Consider the following 16,398-nt stretch of genomic DNA (forward strand, 5'->3'; position numbering starts at 1 on the left):
ATCAATCACGATGGCCTGAGTTCTGTCAATCATGAAACCAAGAGAAGGCGTTAGAGCCCAGGCCAATCGAGTACAACTTGTTCATTAAAATGGCATGATCAAAGAATCAAATGCTTTTGTTTGTCCACAAACAAGGCAGCACAATTCATTTTAGCATCTAAAGCATTCACAAAATGATTAACAACTCATGTGGTTGCTGTGTTAGTGCTGTGCCCTGGACTAAACCCAAATTGATTTATATTCAAAATGCTATGCTCAGATAAAAAAGAGCTAAGTTGTTTATTTACCAAGGATTCAAGAATCTTAGCTAGACATGGAAGCCTGGAAATGGGACAATAATTATCAAGATCACTGCTATCCCTGCCCTTGTGGAGTGGCAGCATATAAGCTGTTTTCCATACTTTTGAAATATCTATGGGTTAATGAGCCATCAATGAGGGGGCAGCACACTTGAGCAGACCCGGCTCCAATTGGTCAGTTCCTGTGGATTTCTTGGTATTTATAGCAAGCAAGGCATCAATGACTTATATTTCTGTGAATTGCTGAAATGCAAAAGCTTGACTACCATTTAACGAGTCAATCTACAAAATTTCAGAATTTGCATTTTGCCCACAGTCCCCGCCGTTCAATGAGATGTTGTTGAATCTGTTTTTTAAAGATAATTTTACTGTTTGCTTGAGTAATTGGAAATGGAAGGGAGTCTCATGCGATCATGGCTCTCTAAAAAATGGTGCGTAGCTGTGACTTGGGGACTGTGAAGAGACCCCTGGTGGCATGTCTTGTGGGGTATGTATGGATGTCTGAGCTGAAGGTTAATTGATTATGCAGGCAATCTGGAATTTTCATCACAGTAATATTTCTCATAAAAACTAGGAGAAGCAGTTACTCTCTTGTCAACCCTCAAACAGGAAAGGCTGGCATACATGTTGTTGATGTAAGTTAGGTATGTGCAGTTAAGTCCAAGGCATGGTGCTCTGTTTTGAGCCAGCTGCTGCTTTGCTATGTCATTCTTTGCTGCACTATATTACCGGACAGTAATCAAGATGGGACAACACCAGAGCCTGAACAACTAGTACAGTGGATTTGTGTCAAAAATGCAGAACAGCTTCCTACTTGTTAGATATTACTGCACTGTCAGCACTGTCAGCATTTCGCTACACTTGCAATAACATCTGCTAAACACATGTATGTGACCAATAAAATTTGATTTGATTTGATTCAACTTGCTCATTGATTACACCTTTTATTTACAACTCCAGTTGAGGTTCAGGTCTTAGATAATGTTTTGAACCAAATACAATGCTTTTAGTTTTAGACGTATTTAAGAACAGCTTATTAATCACCCATTCTGATACTGACTGTAACTCCTTATGTAGAATTTCAGTGAGCTCACTGGCTTTGGGTGCTGACATGTAGAGTGTGGAATCATCCGCATACATAGTCATTATAGCTTTGTGTAAGACCAGTGGCAAATCATTTAGAGAAACGAAGATCAATAACGGGTCCAAGGCAACTGCCCTGAGGGACACTGCACTGTACATATCTGATGTTTAGTGCTGAGCGATTAGTGATTTTTGAGGTCGGGTCGGTTTCGTTTCTATTATTAAAAAATAATAACGGTTTTCTATTTCGTACATTAATGCATTATGCATCATGTGGGTTGAATGCTGTAACAACACAGAAAAATTATTATTTTATTTAACCTTTATTTAACTAGGCAAGTCAGTTAAGAACAAATTCTTATTTACAATGACGACCTACCAAAAGGCCTCCTGCGGGGACGGGGGCCTGGGATTAAAAAAAAAAAATAAAATATAAATATCCTCTATAAATATAGGACAAAAACACATCACAACAAGAGACAACACAACACTACATAAAGAGAGACCTGAGACAACAACACACCAAGGCAGCAACACATGACAACGAAGCATGGTAGCAACACAACATGACAACAACATGGTAGCAGCACAAACATGGTACAAACATTATTGGGCACAGACAACAGCACAAAGGGCAAGAAGGTAGAGACAGCCATACATCACACAAAGCACCCACAACGTCAGTAAGAGTGTCCATGATTGTGTCTTTGAATGAAGAGATTGAGATAAAACTGTCCAGTTTGAGTGTTTGTTGCAGCTCGTTCCAGTCGCTATCTGCAGCGAACTGAAAAGATGATCGACCCAGGGATGTTTGTGCTTCAGGACCTTTAACAGAATGTGACTGGCAGAACGGGTGTTGTATGTGGTGGAGGGCTGCAGTAGATATCTCAGATAGGGGGGAGTGAGGCCTAACTTACAGTATGAACCATCATGTATTCACATTACTTTAATAAAATATTTCAGTTGTTGTGTATATTACATTTGTTTTATTTTCTGACTTTATTATTTAATTCCAAGTATTCATCTCATCTCTATAGAGCTGCTGCGTATGCTATCTGACAAAATCACTATTTTAGTAGTTCTTCAAAGTAAATAAGGCATACTTTTATGGCTGCTGAATACCAACTGTCAATCACTTAGATAATGTATTTTCAGGATACCTCGCAAAGCATCTGATTTCTGTCCCTCTCGATCGGGCGTTCTCTCTTTTCTCTGTCTCTGTGTCTTCTCCACACAGACCAGACAAGTAGGTGAGTCATTTTCTATTTTATTTTATTTGACCATTTAGAATACATAAAGAAGCCACACCAGGCAACCAATACATTTACCAAAATTGACATGGATTATATAGACAAAAAGTCAAATACTTTTCCCCATTGTGGTCCTCTATTGGTTGGCTTATACAAAAAAGTAAATATGTATTATGGTCATTGTAGTTAATTACCACATTTTCTGCGCTAACCTATGTAAAATATTGGCCTGTTGGAAACTACAACTCTCAACTACGTTGCACAGTTCGGGCTGGATTTGATTTATATTCAGAGAAACTGCACATCGATCTCACAGGAAAAAAAATAACTACATGGAATTTTACCAATTTTGGTTCATTGCTCAGCACTACTGATGTTAGAGAAGCTTCCATTGAAAAACATTCTCTGGGTTCTATTGTATAAATAACTCTCCAACCACGTGACAGCAATAACATCAAAGGCTGAAATCTAACAAAACAGCTCCAACTAACAATGTGTTATCCATTTATTTTAACCAATTATCTGTTGTGCAGTACAAGTTAAGTGCCCTTCTCTATATTCCATGCTGAAAGTCGGTAGTTAACTTGTTCTCTAAAAAATAGCATTTTATTTGGTCAAACACAATTCTCTCCATCTGTTTACTAAGAACAGACAGCAAACTGATTGGGCGGCTGTTAGAGCCAGCAAAGGGTGCTTCACTGTTTAAGGGCAGTGTGCTTTACTCTTATAAATTACTTTATGCCCAACCTTTGGCACTTTGGCTTTCCTTGTTATTGCCACAATGTTATGGTCACTACAGCCAATGGAAACTAATATTGCTTTGTAGCAAAGCTCTGCAGCATTAGTGAAGATATGATCAATACAAGTAGATGTCACAGATCCAACACTGTTGGTATGCACTCTAGCTGGTTAAGTGATAACCTGGGTCATATTACAGATATTAGTCACAGTTAGAAGCTTCCTCTTGAGTGAACAGCTAGTTGCTAACCAGTCAATGTTCAGGTCCAGTGGTGACCCGTCATTCAGAGCCCCACTTGTTTTGAGCCTCACCTGAGCCAATAGTTGCGCAATTAGAGAACATTACCAACCCTTACTATCTGTATTTTCCGCTGGCAGCCCCACCACCACAGAAAGCACTGAGCGAGGCTGAAACACCTGCATTTTGGAGCTGCCTTACTCAAGAATGCAAAAAAGACACGATGTTTGGATACGGCTTTATTAACTTAATTACTTTTGTTTTGCATGTTATTTTGGCATTAATACGTGTCACATATCAGTTTGCAAACAATGTAAAAAAAAAGTGGGTTTGGGTAGGAGAGAGTCAAATCTGTCCGATTGTGATGTTTCATATTTTCAGATGAGAAGATGGGCAGTTTGTAGCATGTGCACCTGCTGTAAGTCTCTTCATCACTAGAGGGCGATGTTGCTCCAGTCTTCCACCATGTCTTTTGAAAGGAGCTCTCTGAATCCCAACAAATGTTACACTGCAATTTCACTTGATTAAATCAAAGGGACACTTGTTTGAGAATGTACTTGTTTATCGAAATTGTAATCAGAAACGAGAAAAATATATTGTGAATATATTTCCTCATTATAAAATGAAATTATTTGTATGTCTAATTTAACACTGAGTAAACACAACATTAAGAACTCCTACTCTTTCTATGACATAAACTGACCAGATGGATCCAGGTAAAAGCTATGATCTATTATTGATGTCACTTAAATCCACTTCGATCAGCGTAGACATGGATTGAGACATGGATTGTGTGTGAGCCATTCAGAGGGTGAATGGGCAAGACAAAAGATAAAAATGCCTTTCAACGGGGTATGGTAGTAGGTGCCAGGCGCAATGGTTTGTGTCAAAATCTGCAACACTGCTGGGTTTTTCACACTTTTCCTGTGTGTATCAAGAATTGTTCCACCACCCAAAGGACAACTGTGGGATGCAATGTAGTCAACACACACTCATATACACACCTGCATCCCACTGAACCTAAGCAGGGTCGATACTGGCCGGTCCCTGGACGGGAGAACAGATGCTGCTGGAAGTGGTACTGGAGTGCCAGTAGGAGGCACGATTTCCTCTGTCCCCCCCCCCCAAATAAAAAGATTCCAATGCCACAGAACTTTGCCCTGTGTAGAGTGTCGTCTTTTGTATGGGACGTTAAAAGGGTCTGGTCCTCAATCTGACCATCATGGCCACCTAATTATCTCCAGCTTCCAGTTTGCTCTTTCATCCCCCTCTCCCAGTAACTATTCCCCAGGCCGTTGCTGTATATGAGAATGTGTTCTCACTCAACTTACCTGGTAAAATAAGGGTTATAAAAATATAAACACACACATATTAGCCTCTTCACCAAGCCACCATACGACAGAGGAAAATAAAAAGAGATGGGGGAGGGCTATAGAGATACAGATGGAGAGATGAGAATAAAACAGAGGGTATTAGACATGGGTAGAAAATTACATGAGACCCCAGTCAGAGATGGAGGGGAAAGGCTGCCGCTCTCCATCTACAGACCCTCCTCTCCTCTTCTCTTCCTTATTCACCATCAGTGAGAATGCTCGCTCAAGCTGACTGGAGCATGAAGAAGCCAATCAGGAGCCTGCCTCCCTGCTTTGTCATCAGCCTATGATTGAGGAACAGTTGGCTCTTCATTTGGAAGGCAGATAAAATGCCAGGTCTGGATCTAGAAAGCAGCCTCTGGGGAAAACTGAAGCTCTGCGTAGCCTCATTATGGATTTAAGGAAAACTCTTTAAGCCTTGGGCAAAAACATTTCAATTCCTCATCAAGGCTAAGAGAGGAGAACAATAAGAAGGGGTTTTTAACATGTCTGCTATGGTGTGGTTGTTTTCTATCTAGTGGGAATGTAACCCCCATTAATCCATCTCTAGTGCTGGTGCTTCAATCCATCGTTACTATTTTTTGTAAATTCGTCAAGTGGTGCTTGTTGGAATATTAAACCTCCATGTATGATAATTTGTACCTACATGGATTTGAAGACTCGGAGGCGGTGAGTAAGGGGTTGTGGTGGAGGGCTAGATGGTGTAAGCAGTGTTAATTGCCTGTGCCGTGCTGTTATTTTCTCATTGTGTGTATGTGTGTGTGTGTCTGAGAAGAGAGAGAGAGAGAGAGAGAGAGAGGTGCCTGGGTATTGACAACACCATACAACGGACACTGGTTGAACATGCAAACACACACACAAAATGCACTCAAACACACACAAGGGGTCGGAGGAGGGTGGAGACTAGTGTGTATAAGAGAAGGTGTGTGGATCATGGGGGGGGGTGGTGGAGAGGGATGCATGTGTCTCTGAATGGTTCTTCGTGTGGTTCTCGTTCTCTGTATGGTTCTCTTTGTGATTCTCCAAGGCTAATGTTGTTTTCTGGTGCCACTGAAGGAGAACAAGCTAGATGAACCCTTCATTACTTTGTTCTATATTATTGAACATCCACTGATCCTGTCATACAGGACTCTCTCTATACCATCTACCATGTCTTTGGATGACTGATTAGCCAATACACGCTGTAACTCTGTGTGTGTGAGTGTGTGTGTGTTTAGCCTGCGGAGCAGAGCCTTAGACCTTCCCTTTAAGGTTGTGATTGCTTAATGTATCATTATGTAGCTCCTTGGAACAGAGAGCTGCAAGTATTTTGTATCTCGTTTAAAGGGACAGTGTCCCACCATTTTCCTTCTCTCACTCTGTTGTTTTCTCCTTTCACTCTTTCTCTCAGATGAAAGCATGTATAGTACAATCAACACACACATAGGGATGCAGATGATCAGAGAACCATGAAGTCCAAAATACAGAGCAGTACCACAATCCTATCAATACACAGTGCTAGGTCTTCATACACACAACCATTATACTCAATTACTATGGAGCAACCCATCTTTATATTTGATGTGTGATGGAAATCAACAAGAGAAAAACGTTTTTGGGCTGGGTAGGGAGTGAAGTGAGGGAGAGGTGAGTGAAGGGAGATAGAAAGTAGTTAAGGGAGGGAGAGAGTAGTGAAGGGAGGGAGAGAGAAGTGAAGGGAGAGAGAGAGTAGTGAAGGGAGGGAGAGAGGAGTGAAGGGAGGGAGATGGTAGTGAAGGGAGGGAGAGAGAGAGGAGTGAAGGGAGGAAGAGGGGAGTGAAGGCAAAGAGAGGGGAGGGAGAGAGAGTAGTGAAGGGAGGGAGAGAGAAGTGAAGGGAGAGAGAGTAGTGAAGGGAGGGAGAGGAGTGAAGGGAGAGAGAGAGGAGTGAAGGGAGGAAGAGGGGAGAGAGAGGGGAGTGAAGGGAGAGAGAAAGTAGTTAAGGGAGAGAGAGAGTGGTGAAGGGAGGGAGAGGGGAGTGAAGGGGGAGAGGAGAGAGAGGGGGAGGGAGAGAGAGTAGTGAAGGGAGGGAGAGAGGAGTGAAGGGAGAGAGAGTAGTGAAGGGAGGGAGAGGAGTGAAGGGAGAGAGAGTAGTGAAGAGAGGGAGAGAAGAGTGAAGGGAGAGAGAGTGGTGAAGGGAGGGAGAGAGGAGTGAAGGAAAAGAGAGATTAGTGAAGGGAGGGAGAGAAGAGTAAAGGGAGGGAGAGGGGAGTGAAAGGAGGGAGAGGGGAGGGGAGTGAAGAGAGGGAGGGAGGATTGAAGGGAGGGAGAGAGGAGTGAAGGGAGGGAGATTGTAGTGAATGGATGAAGAGAGAGGAGTGAAGGAAGGGAGCGGGGGAGGGAGGGGAGTGACGAGAGGGAGAGAGGAGTGAGGGGAGGGAGGGAGAGAGAGAGGGGGAGAAGGGAGTGAAGGGAGGGTAGGGGAGGAAAGGGAGGGAGGGAGGGAGGGAGGGAGGGGAGGGAGGGAGGGAGGGAGGGAGGGAGGGAGAGTTGTGAAGGGAGGGAGAGAGGAGTGAAGGAAAATAGAGATTAGTGAAGGGAGGGAGGGGGGAGGGGAGTGAAGGGAGGGAGAGAGAGAGGAGTGAAGGGAGGGAGAGGGGAGTGTAGATTCACACTGAGCAGGGATCTCTCGTGCTTTTTCACACTCTCCCTCGATCTGTCTTCCTGTAGATTGGTGAAACTAAACTGATATTCTTTTCATCACATTGTCAAAAACTTACACTGTAATTTCACTATTATTACACGGTCATAATCTTTTTCTATTTCCAATACATTTCTCTTTCTGTATGTTCTGGTTAATTTGTGGGGACCACATCCAATAGGTTCATCAAGACCTGGACAAATCGGTAACACTTTATTTGGATAGTCCATCTGTAGATGCTCTTGAGCAGAGATGGACAACTTTGATTGGGGTGGGGGCCACAAAAAAACGCAACTCATGATGAGGGGCCGCAGTTCTACACATTTTGCCATGGGGTGTAGAGAAAATGTTGCTGTTTAAAGCAGGTTTGCTGCAATTCTAATCATTTTGCCATGGGGCGGAGAGGAAAATGAGCTGTTTTACAGCACATTTTGTGCAATTCATAGCATTCTGCCATAGGGTGGAGAGAACTATTTGCAGGTTTTATATATAATATAATATCTGAGTGAGGAGACTGACTAACACAATCAGTGCAGTAATTTGAGGTTAGGTAGCTGATTTTACCAATCAAAAGATGTTTGGCTGACATGGGCTTATTGAGTTACTATCAATGACTGACATAACAAGAGAAAAACTGCTCATAAACAACCAAATGTTGAATTACCCCTTGTGCATTCTACTTTTCTAACTCGCAACAGTAAGTTGAGACCCCGACTAAATTCCCCCCAAAAATGTTGAGTTGCCCACCTCAGCTCCACTATTTACAACTAACTAGCTACTAACTCTTATCCAAACCCTCAACCCTGGCCCTGTCCTCACCCTAATCTTAACCCTTTCCCTTATTCTAAACCTAACCTTAACCCTTATTCTAAACCTAACCCTAACTGGCACCTTAGCAAGCAATTGCTTATCAACAGATAGTTTGTTGATAGTATGACCATCTGTAGAGTATTTACAGATGGACTATCCCAATAAAGTGTGACCGCTATGTCTTAGGCATTTGTTTAATCCATCTCCCCTGTAAGAGGGTGTCTTGTTGTTACTTCTTTAAGGCACCTCTGCTCCAGAATATTTCCTAATGGTCCTGTAGACTGTTATCGGTGCTTATCACTGGTCTGGAAGTGTTAGAGGCTGCCGTTTTCAGACAGTATCTTCCTAGGCGTCTCAACAGATAAGGCATGAGTGTGGCCTGATCCTTGATTGTTTCAAGCCCAGCTTTCTTGACACTCATCGATAACTTTCTCACTAGTGACCTAGTAGTGTGAGTGGCCTGGTGGTGGGAGAGGTGGCGGGTGCCTTGTGCCCACTACAAGTCATTTTAGGAATCTTTTAAAGGTGATACACTTCAGGATCTTGTTTGAATTTGTGCATTGTAATTCCAGAAAATGTCCATAATATATCTGTAGTAATAGTGTAATCATAGTGTTTCACAGTATTACTTACCCACCAGTGTTGTGATTGGCAATGATATTCGCCGGCATCTGTTGTCAAAATGGGAGAGCTGTTTTGACTTTGTGGCTGTGTTATCTAGTGGAAATCGGGTCAAGCTGTAGAAATCGTTCTGTAATTTTCCTGGTTATTGAAATTCTACACTGTTCGCTCAATTTAAGTTTATGTGAGAAAACAAGCACTGAATAGTGTAGGGAATCATTGTACCATCTAAATTGATGTGAAATATATTTTCAATAACAACAAATATTGTTTTTACAGCTGCCAATGAAGGTGCTGGTGAATGGTATGGATATTCAGTACTTTTTGAATATTGTCTTACAGTGGATTCACAAGTTCTTTACATTCCTCTGTCTTACTCAGAGGGAGGGTCATGACCACAATGATAACAGGCCATCAAACATATTTGTGTGTCCATTGTAGGATCATGGATGCTCTATCACAAGATAGAAGGGAATACTGCACAGGATCTGAGTGTTTTCCATCCTCCTGCAGTCTCCCCAAACTTCCCCTATCCCTCCCATCCTCCCGTGTATGGTTGAATCTCCCCCTCCTACTGCCAGTATAATTCAGTCTTTCCTCAATCCTTCCTTAGTCCCCCCCCCCCCCCAATTATATCGGAGTCTCCTCACCCAGTGTAACTGAGAATCTCACCCATCCTCCCCTAGTATCTCCAGTCTCCTCCATCCTCCCCTAGTGTTTCCAGTCTCCTCCACCCTCCCCTAGTATCCCCAGTCTCTCCCATCCTACCCTAGTATCCCCAGTCTCTCCCCATCCTCCCCTAGTATCCTCCAGTCTCTCCCATCCTCCCCTAGTATCCTCCAGTCTCTCCCATCCTCCCCTAGTATCCCCAGTCTCTCCCCATCCTCCCCTAGTATCCTCCAGTCTCTCCCCATCCTCCCCTAGTATCCTCCAGTCTCTCCCATCCTCCCCTAGTATCCCAGTCTCCTCCATCCTCCCCTAGTATCCCCAGTCTCTCCCATCCTACCCTAGTATCCCCAGTCTCTCCCCATCCTCCCCTAGTATCCTCCAGTCTCCTCCATCCTCCCCTAGTATCCCCAGTCTCCTCCATCCTCCCCTAGTATCCCCCAGTCTCTCCCCTCATAGTATCCCCCAGTCTCTCCCACCCTACCCTAGTATCCCCCAGTCTCCCCCATCCTCTCCTAGTATCCCCCAGTCTCTCCCACCCTACCCTAGTATCCCCCAGTCTCCCCCATCCTCTCCTAGTATCCCCCAGTCTCCCCCATCCTCACCTAGTATCCCCCAGTCTCTCCCATCCTCACCTAGTATCCCTTCAGTCTCCCCCATCCTCTCCTAGTATCCCCCGTCTCTCCCATCCTCCCCTAGTATCCCCCAATCTCTTCCATAATCCTAGGTCTCTCCCATCCTACCCTAGTATCCCCCAGTCTCTCCCCATCCTCCCCTAGTATCCCCAGTCTCTCCCATCCTCCCCTAGTATCCCCCAGTCTCTACCATCCTCCCCTAGTATCCCCCAGTCTCTCCCATCCTCCCCTAGTATCCCCCAGTCTCTCCCCATCCTCCCTAGTATCCCCCAGTCTCTCCCCATCCTCCCCTAGTATCCCCCAGTCTCTCCCATCCTCCCCTAGTATCCCCCAGTGTCTCCCATCCTCCCCTAGTATCCCCCAGTCTCCCCCATCCTCCCCTAGTATCCCCCAGTGTCTCCCATCCTCTCCTACTATCCCCCAGTCTCTCCCCATCCTCCCCTAGTATCCCCCAGTCTCTCCCATCCTCCCCTAGTATCCCCCAGTGTCTCCCATCCTCCCCTAGTATCCCCCAGTCTCCCCCATCCTCCCCTAGTATCCCCCAGTCTCCCCCATCCTCTCCTAGTATCTCCCAGTCTCCCCCATCCTCTCCTAGTATCCCCCAGTCTCTCCCACCCTACCCTAGTATCCCCCAGTTTACCCATCCCCTCATAGTATCCCCCAGTCTCTCCCACCCTACCCTAGTATCCCCCAGTCTCCCCCATCCTCTCCTAGTATCCCCCAGTCTCCCCCATCCTCACCTAGTATCCCCCAGTCTCTCCCATCCTCACCTAGTATCCCTTCAGTCTCCCCCATCCTCTCCTAGTATCCCCCGTCTCTCCCATCCTCCCCTAGTATCCCCCAATCTCTTCCATAATCCTAGGTCTCTCCCATCCTACCCTAGTATCCCCCAGTCTCTCCCCATCCTCCCCTAGTATCCCACAGTCTCTCCCCATCCTCCCATAGTATCCCCCAGTCTCTCCCATCCTCCCCTAGTATCCCCCAATCTCTCCCATCCTCCCCTAGTATCCCCCAGTCTCTCCCACCCTCCCCTAGTATCCCCCAGTCTCTCCCCATCCTCCCCTAGTATCCCCAGTCTCTCCCATCCTCCCCTAGTATCCTCCAGTCTCTCCCATTCTCCCTAGTATCCCCCAATCTCTCCCATCCTCCCCTAATATCCCCCAGTCTCTCCCATCCTCCCCTAGTATCCCCCAATCTCTTCCACCCTACCCTAGTATCCCCCAGTCTCTCCCATCCTCTCCTAGTATCCCCCAGTCTCTCCCCATCCTCCCCTAGTATCCCCCAGTCTCTCCCATCCTCCCCTAGTATCCCCCAATCTCTCCCATCCTCCCCCAGTCTCTCACATCCTACCCTAGTATCCCCCAGTCTCTCCCCATCCTCCCCTAGTATCCCCCAGTCTCTCCCCATCCTCCCCTAGTATCCCCCAGTCTCTCCCACCCTACCCTAGTATCCCCCAGTCTCTCCCATCCTCCCCTAGTATCCCCAGTCTCTCCCCATCCTCCCCTAGTATCCCCCAGTCTCTCCCATCCTCCCCTAGTATCCCCAAATCTCTCATATCCTCCCCTAGTATCCCCCAGTCTCTCCCATCCTCCCCTAGTATCCCCCAGTCTCTCCCCATCCTCCCCTAGTATCCCCCAGTCTCTCCCATCCTCCCCTAGTATCCTCCAGTCTCTCGCATCCTCCCCTAGTATCCTCCAGTCTCTCCCATCCTCCCCTAGTATCCCCCAGTCTCTCCCCATCCTCCCCTAGTATCCCCCAGTCTCTCCCATCCTCCCCTAGTATCCTCCAGTCTCTCGCATCCTCCCCTAGTATCCTCCAGTCTCTCCCATCCTCCCCTAGTATCCCCCAGTCTCTCCCCATCCTCCCCTAGTATCCCACAGTCTCTCCCATCCTCCCCTAGTATCCTCCAGTCTCTCCCATCCTCCCCTAGTATCCCCAGTCTCTCCCCATCCTCCCCTAGTATCCCCCAGTCTCTCCCATCCTCCCCTAGTATCCCCAAATCTCTCATATCCTCCCCTAGTATCCCCCAGTCTCTCCCATCCTCCCCTAGTATCCCCCAGTCTCTCCCCATCCTCCCCTAGTATCCCCCAGTCTCTCCCATCCTCCCCTAGTATCCTCCAGTCTCTCGCATCCTCCCCTAGTATCCTCCAGTCTCTCCCATCCTCCCCTAGTATCCCCCAGTCTCTCCCCATCCTCCCCTAGTATCCCCCAGTCTCTCCCATCCTCCCCTAGTATCCTCCAGTCTCTCGCATCCTCCCCTAGTATCCTCCAGTCTCTCCCATCCTCCCCTAGTATCCCCCAGTCTCTCCCCATCCTCCCCTAGTATCCCACAGTCTCTCCCATCCTCCCCTAGTATCCTCCAGTCTCTCCCATCCTCCCCTAGTATCCTCCAGTCTCTCCCATCCTCCCCTAGTATCCCCCAGTCTCTCCCCATCCTCCCCTAGTATCCCACAGTCTCTCCCATCCTCCCCTAGTATCCTCCAGTCTCTCCCATCCTCCCCTAGTATCCTCCAGTCTCTCCCATCCTCCCCTAGTATCCTCCAGTCTCTCCCATCCTCCCCTAGTATCCTCCAGTCTCTCCCCATCCTCCATCTTTCCAAATACACCAAGACAGTCGTGAAGAGGGCACGACAAAACGATTTTCCCTCTCAGGAGACTGAAAAGATTTGGCATGGGTCACCGTTTCTCTAAAGGTTCTGCAGAGGGTAGTGCGTACGACCCATTACATCACTGGGGCCAAGCTTCCTGCCGTCCATGACCTATATAATAGGCGGTGTCAGAGGAAAGCCCATAAAATTGTCAGAGACTCCAGTCACCCAAGTCATAGACTGTTTTCTCTGCTACCACATGGCAAGCGGTACCGGAGCGCCAAGTCTAGGACCAAAAGGCTCCTTAACAGCTTCTACCCCCAAGCCATAAGACTGCTGAACAATTAATAAAATGGCCACCGGACTATTTACATTGAACCCCCCCCTCTTCAATTTGTTTTGTACACTGCTGCTACTTTCTGTTTATTATTTATGCATAGTCACTTCACCCCTACCTAAATTAACAAATTACCTCAACTAACCTGTACCCCTGCACATTGACTCGGTACCGGTACCCCTTGTATATATCCTCGTTATTGTTACTTGAAATATTTTACATGTTTTACTTTAGTTTATTTGGTAAATATTTTCCTAACTCTTCTTGAACTGCACTGTAGGTTTAAGGGATTGTAAGTAAGCATTTCACGGTAAGGTCTACACTTTTTATTCGGCGCATGTGACAAATAAAGTTTGATTTGATTTGATCAGTATTGTCTCCCCATCCGCTCCAGTATTGCTGAGTTGCAGTAATGGGAAGACAGACCAGCTGGCTGCCTGGTATAATGTGTTCCAAACTGGAGTGATCAGCTGACTGAATTCCGTGAATGCTTTGGTGTAGAAAACCTTTCCCCCAGAGCTTCTTTTCTGCCAGTATAGTACCATATTAAAACCTAAATGTATGTCTGAGGAAGATAATCTTAGATGGTAGAGCTGGAGGAAGTCCTTTGTGAATTATTTATTATATTTCAGATGGGGTTGACCAAGTTATCAGATATACTGTACATTATATACATTTTGTCTTCCAAATGAATCACATCTTTTTTCAAATTCTGATACTATCATCAGTTGGATGGCAGTTAAGGAGAGGCATGTAGGTTCCAGTGTGGCACACTTGGCTTGTACCAGATGATGGGGAGGTTAGGTTGACGCTACAAGCTTGGCACAACTGTATTTGGGGAGTTTCCCCCATTCTTCTCTGCAGATCCTCTCAAGCTCTGTAAGGTTGGATGAGGTTTGTCGCTGCACAGCTATTTTCAGGTCTCTCCAGAGATGTTTGATGGGGTTTAAGTCTGGGCTCTGGCTGGGCCATTCAAGGACATTCAGAGACTTGTCCCGAAGCCACTCCTGCGTTGTCTTGTAGAAAGGTGAACTTTTGCCCCAGTCTGAGGTCCTGAGCGCTTTGGAGCAGGTTTTCATCAAGGATCTCTCTGTACTTTGCTCCGTTCATCTTTCCCTAGATCCTGACTAGTCTCCCAGTGTCTGTCGCTGAAAAACCTCCCCACAGCATGATGCTGCCCCCACTATACTTCACCGCAGGGATGGTGCCAGGTTTCCTCCAGACGTGACGCTTGGAATTCAGGCCAAAGAGTTCAATCTTGTTTCTCATGGTCCGAGAGTCCTTTAGGTGCCTTTTGGCAAACTCCAAGCCGGCTATCATGTGTCTTTTACTGAGGAGTGGCTTCCGTCTGGCCACCCTAACGTAAAGGCCTGATTAGTGGAGTGCTGCAGGGATGGTTGTCCTTCTGAAATTTTCTCCCATCTCCACAGAAGAACTCTGGAGCTCTGTCAGAGTGACCATCGGGTTCTTGGTCACCTCCCTGACCAAGGCCTTTCTCCCCCAATTGCTCAGTTTTGCCGGGCGGTCAGCTCTAGGAAGAGTCTTGGTGGTTCTAAAGTTCTTCCATTTAAGAATGAGGGAGGCGACTGTGTTCTTGGGGACCTTCAACACTGCAGAAATATTTTGGTACCCTTCCCCAGATCTGTGCCTAGGCGCAATCCTGTCTCGAAGCTCTACGGAAAATTCCTTCCACCTCATGGCCTGTTTTTTTCTCTGACATACACTGTCAACTATGGGACCTTATATAGACAGATGTGTGCTTTTCCAAATCATGTCCAATCAATTGAATTTCCCACAAGTGGACTCCAATCAACTTGTAGAAACATCTCAAGGATGATCAATTGAAACAGGATGCACTTGAGCTCAATTCCGAGTCTCATAGCAAAGGGTTTGAATACTTATGTAATTAAGGTATTTTCTCTCTCATTATGGGGAATTGGGTGTTGATTGATGAGAAAAAATAAGTTTTCCCCAGTTTAAAATAAGGCTGTAACGTAACAAAATGTGGAAAAGGACAAGGGGTCTGAATACTTTCCGAATGCACTGTATAGGCCAAAGGAAAGTTATGACTCACATGGTCATTACATCATGTGTATTACATCATGTCACAGTATGATACGTCATGTTTTCATGTCTCCACATGTCCTTTGTTGTATTTACTTCTAGGTTTCTATTACAGCCAATGGAACTGCATAGTCCACAACGTGCATACAGGAGACAGCATATGTTACTGTTCTTGACAGGTTGTAGCACGGGAAAATGATAAAGACACTGAATAATTTTGTGAGCATATGGAAGAAGAGGAGGTGGTCGTGATTGATATACGTTGCACATACAATCTTTGGTCTGTAAGCAGAGGATGATGTAACATAGACGCAGGGAGTCAGGAAGCAGGTGCAGTTAGTGCGTTACAGTTTTTTTCGATTGCTAAACGACAGTGGACACAACTGGAGTCACATGTGCAAAACTCTAACTACAGTCTGCACAGCAGCAGTTCATGTGGACCAAACTCTAGTTCGTTTTTCATTGCTTGAACACAGTTATCAAAACTCTACACACTTATCCCATGACTTTAACCACAACCTGCACAACACTGTGGATTTACAGCACTTTGTTCAAATGCTAACACACTGCTGTCAAAACTGTGAACCACACATTCAAAACGGAATAGATTTCAGCCTTGTGCCTTTCAAACACTGCTGATTGCAATTTCAGCTGAAAGGCTAAGCAGGTGTCTTGTTTTAGACTTGTTAGTGAACACACACACATATTACAGTATATATAGGTAGAGCTCAGAAAGACTCAGAAAGACTCATTTTGGAAATGGAACAAGGAAGATTTGTGGAGGGAGAAGGGTGGCAGGGAGAGGGCGGATGCGTGGAGGAAGACAAAGAAGACAAAGAGCTGTTATTTCAGATGAAATAAGGGCTACACTTATAGACCATGTCATGAACCATGGTCTCTCATTGAGAGAGGCAGGGTTGAGGGTGCAACCCAATCTGCAAAGATCCACAGTGGCATCTGTAATGCGAATTTTCCATCCATCATACAAACAGGTTAGAGTTACATCCTTACAGTAAATGAAAACATTACAGGAATCTAT

At 45.7% G+C, this 16,398-nt stretch overlaps 1 protein-coding gene across 3 annotated transcripts in view; it reads left to right on the plus strand.

The window, feature by feature from the left end:
- LOC135519319 (voltage-dependent L-type calcium channel subunit beta-4-like) overlaps positions 1-16,398 on the plus strand; it is a 53,551-nt gene that overhangs the window by 18,766 nt on the left and 18,387 nt on the right. Inside the window, exon 1 of one of the 3 annotated variants that reach the window (XM_064944488.1) lies at positions 5,283-5,650. The exons of the other annotated variants lie outside the window; for them this stretch is intronic. Coding sequence (XP_064800560.1) covers positions 5,606-5,650 — 45 coding nt within the window. The 5' untranslated portion in view covers positions 5,283-5,605. Of the gene's footprint in view, positions 1-5,282; positions 5,651-16,398 lie in introns of those variants that run through there. 3 annotated transcript variants of the gene reach the window in all.

This window comes from Oncorhynchus masou, chromosome 29 (genome assembly GCF_036934945.1).
Source record: "Oncorhynchus masou masou isolate Uvic2021 chromosome 29, UVic_Omas_1.1, whole genome shotgun sequence".
NCBI lineage: Eukaryota > Metazoa > Chordata > Actinopteri > Salmoniformes > Salmonidae > Oncorhynchus > Oncorhynchus masou.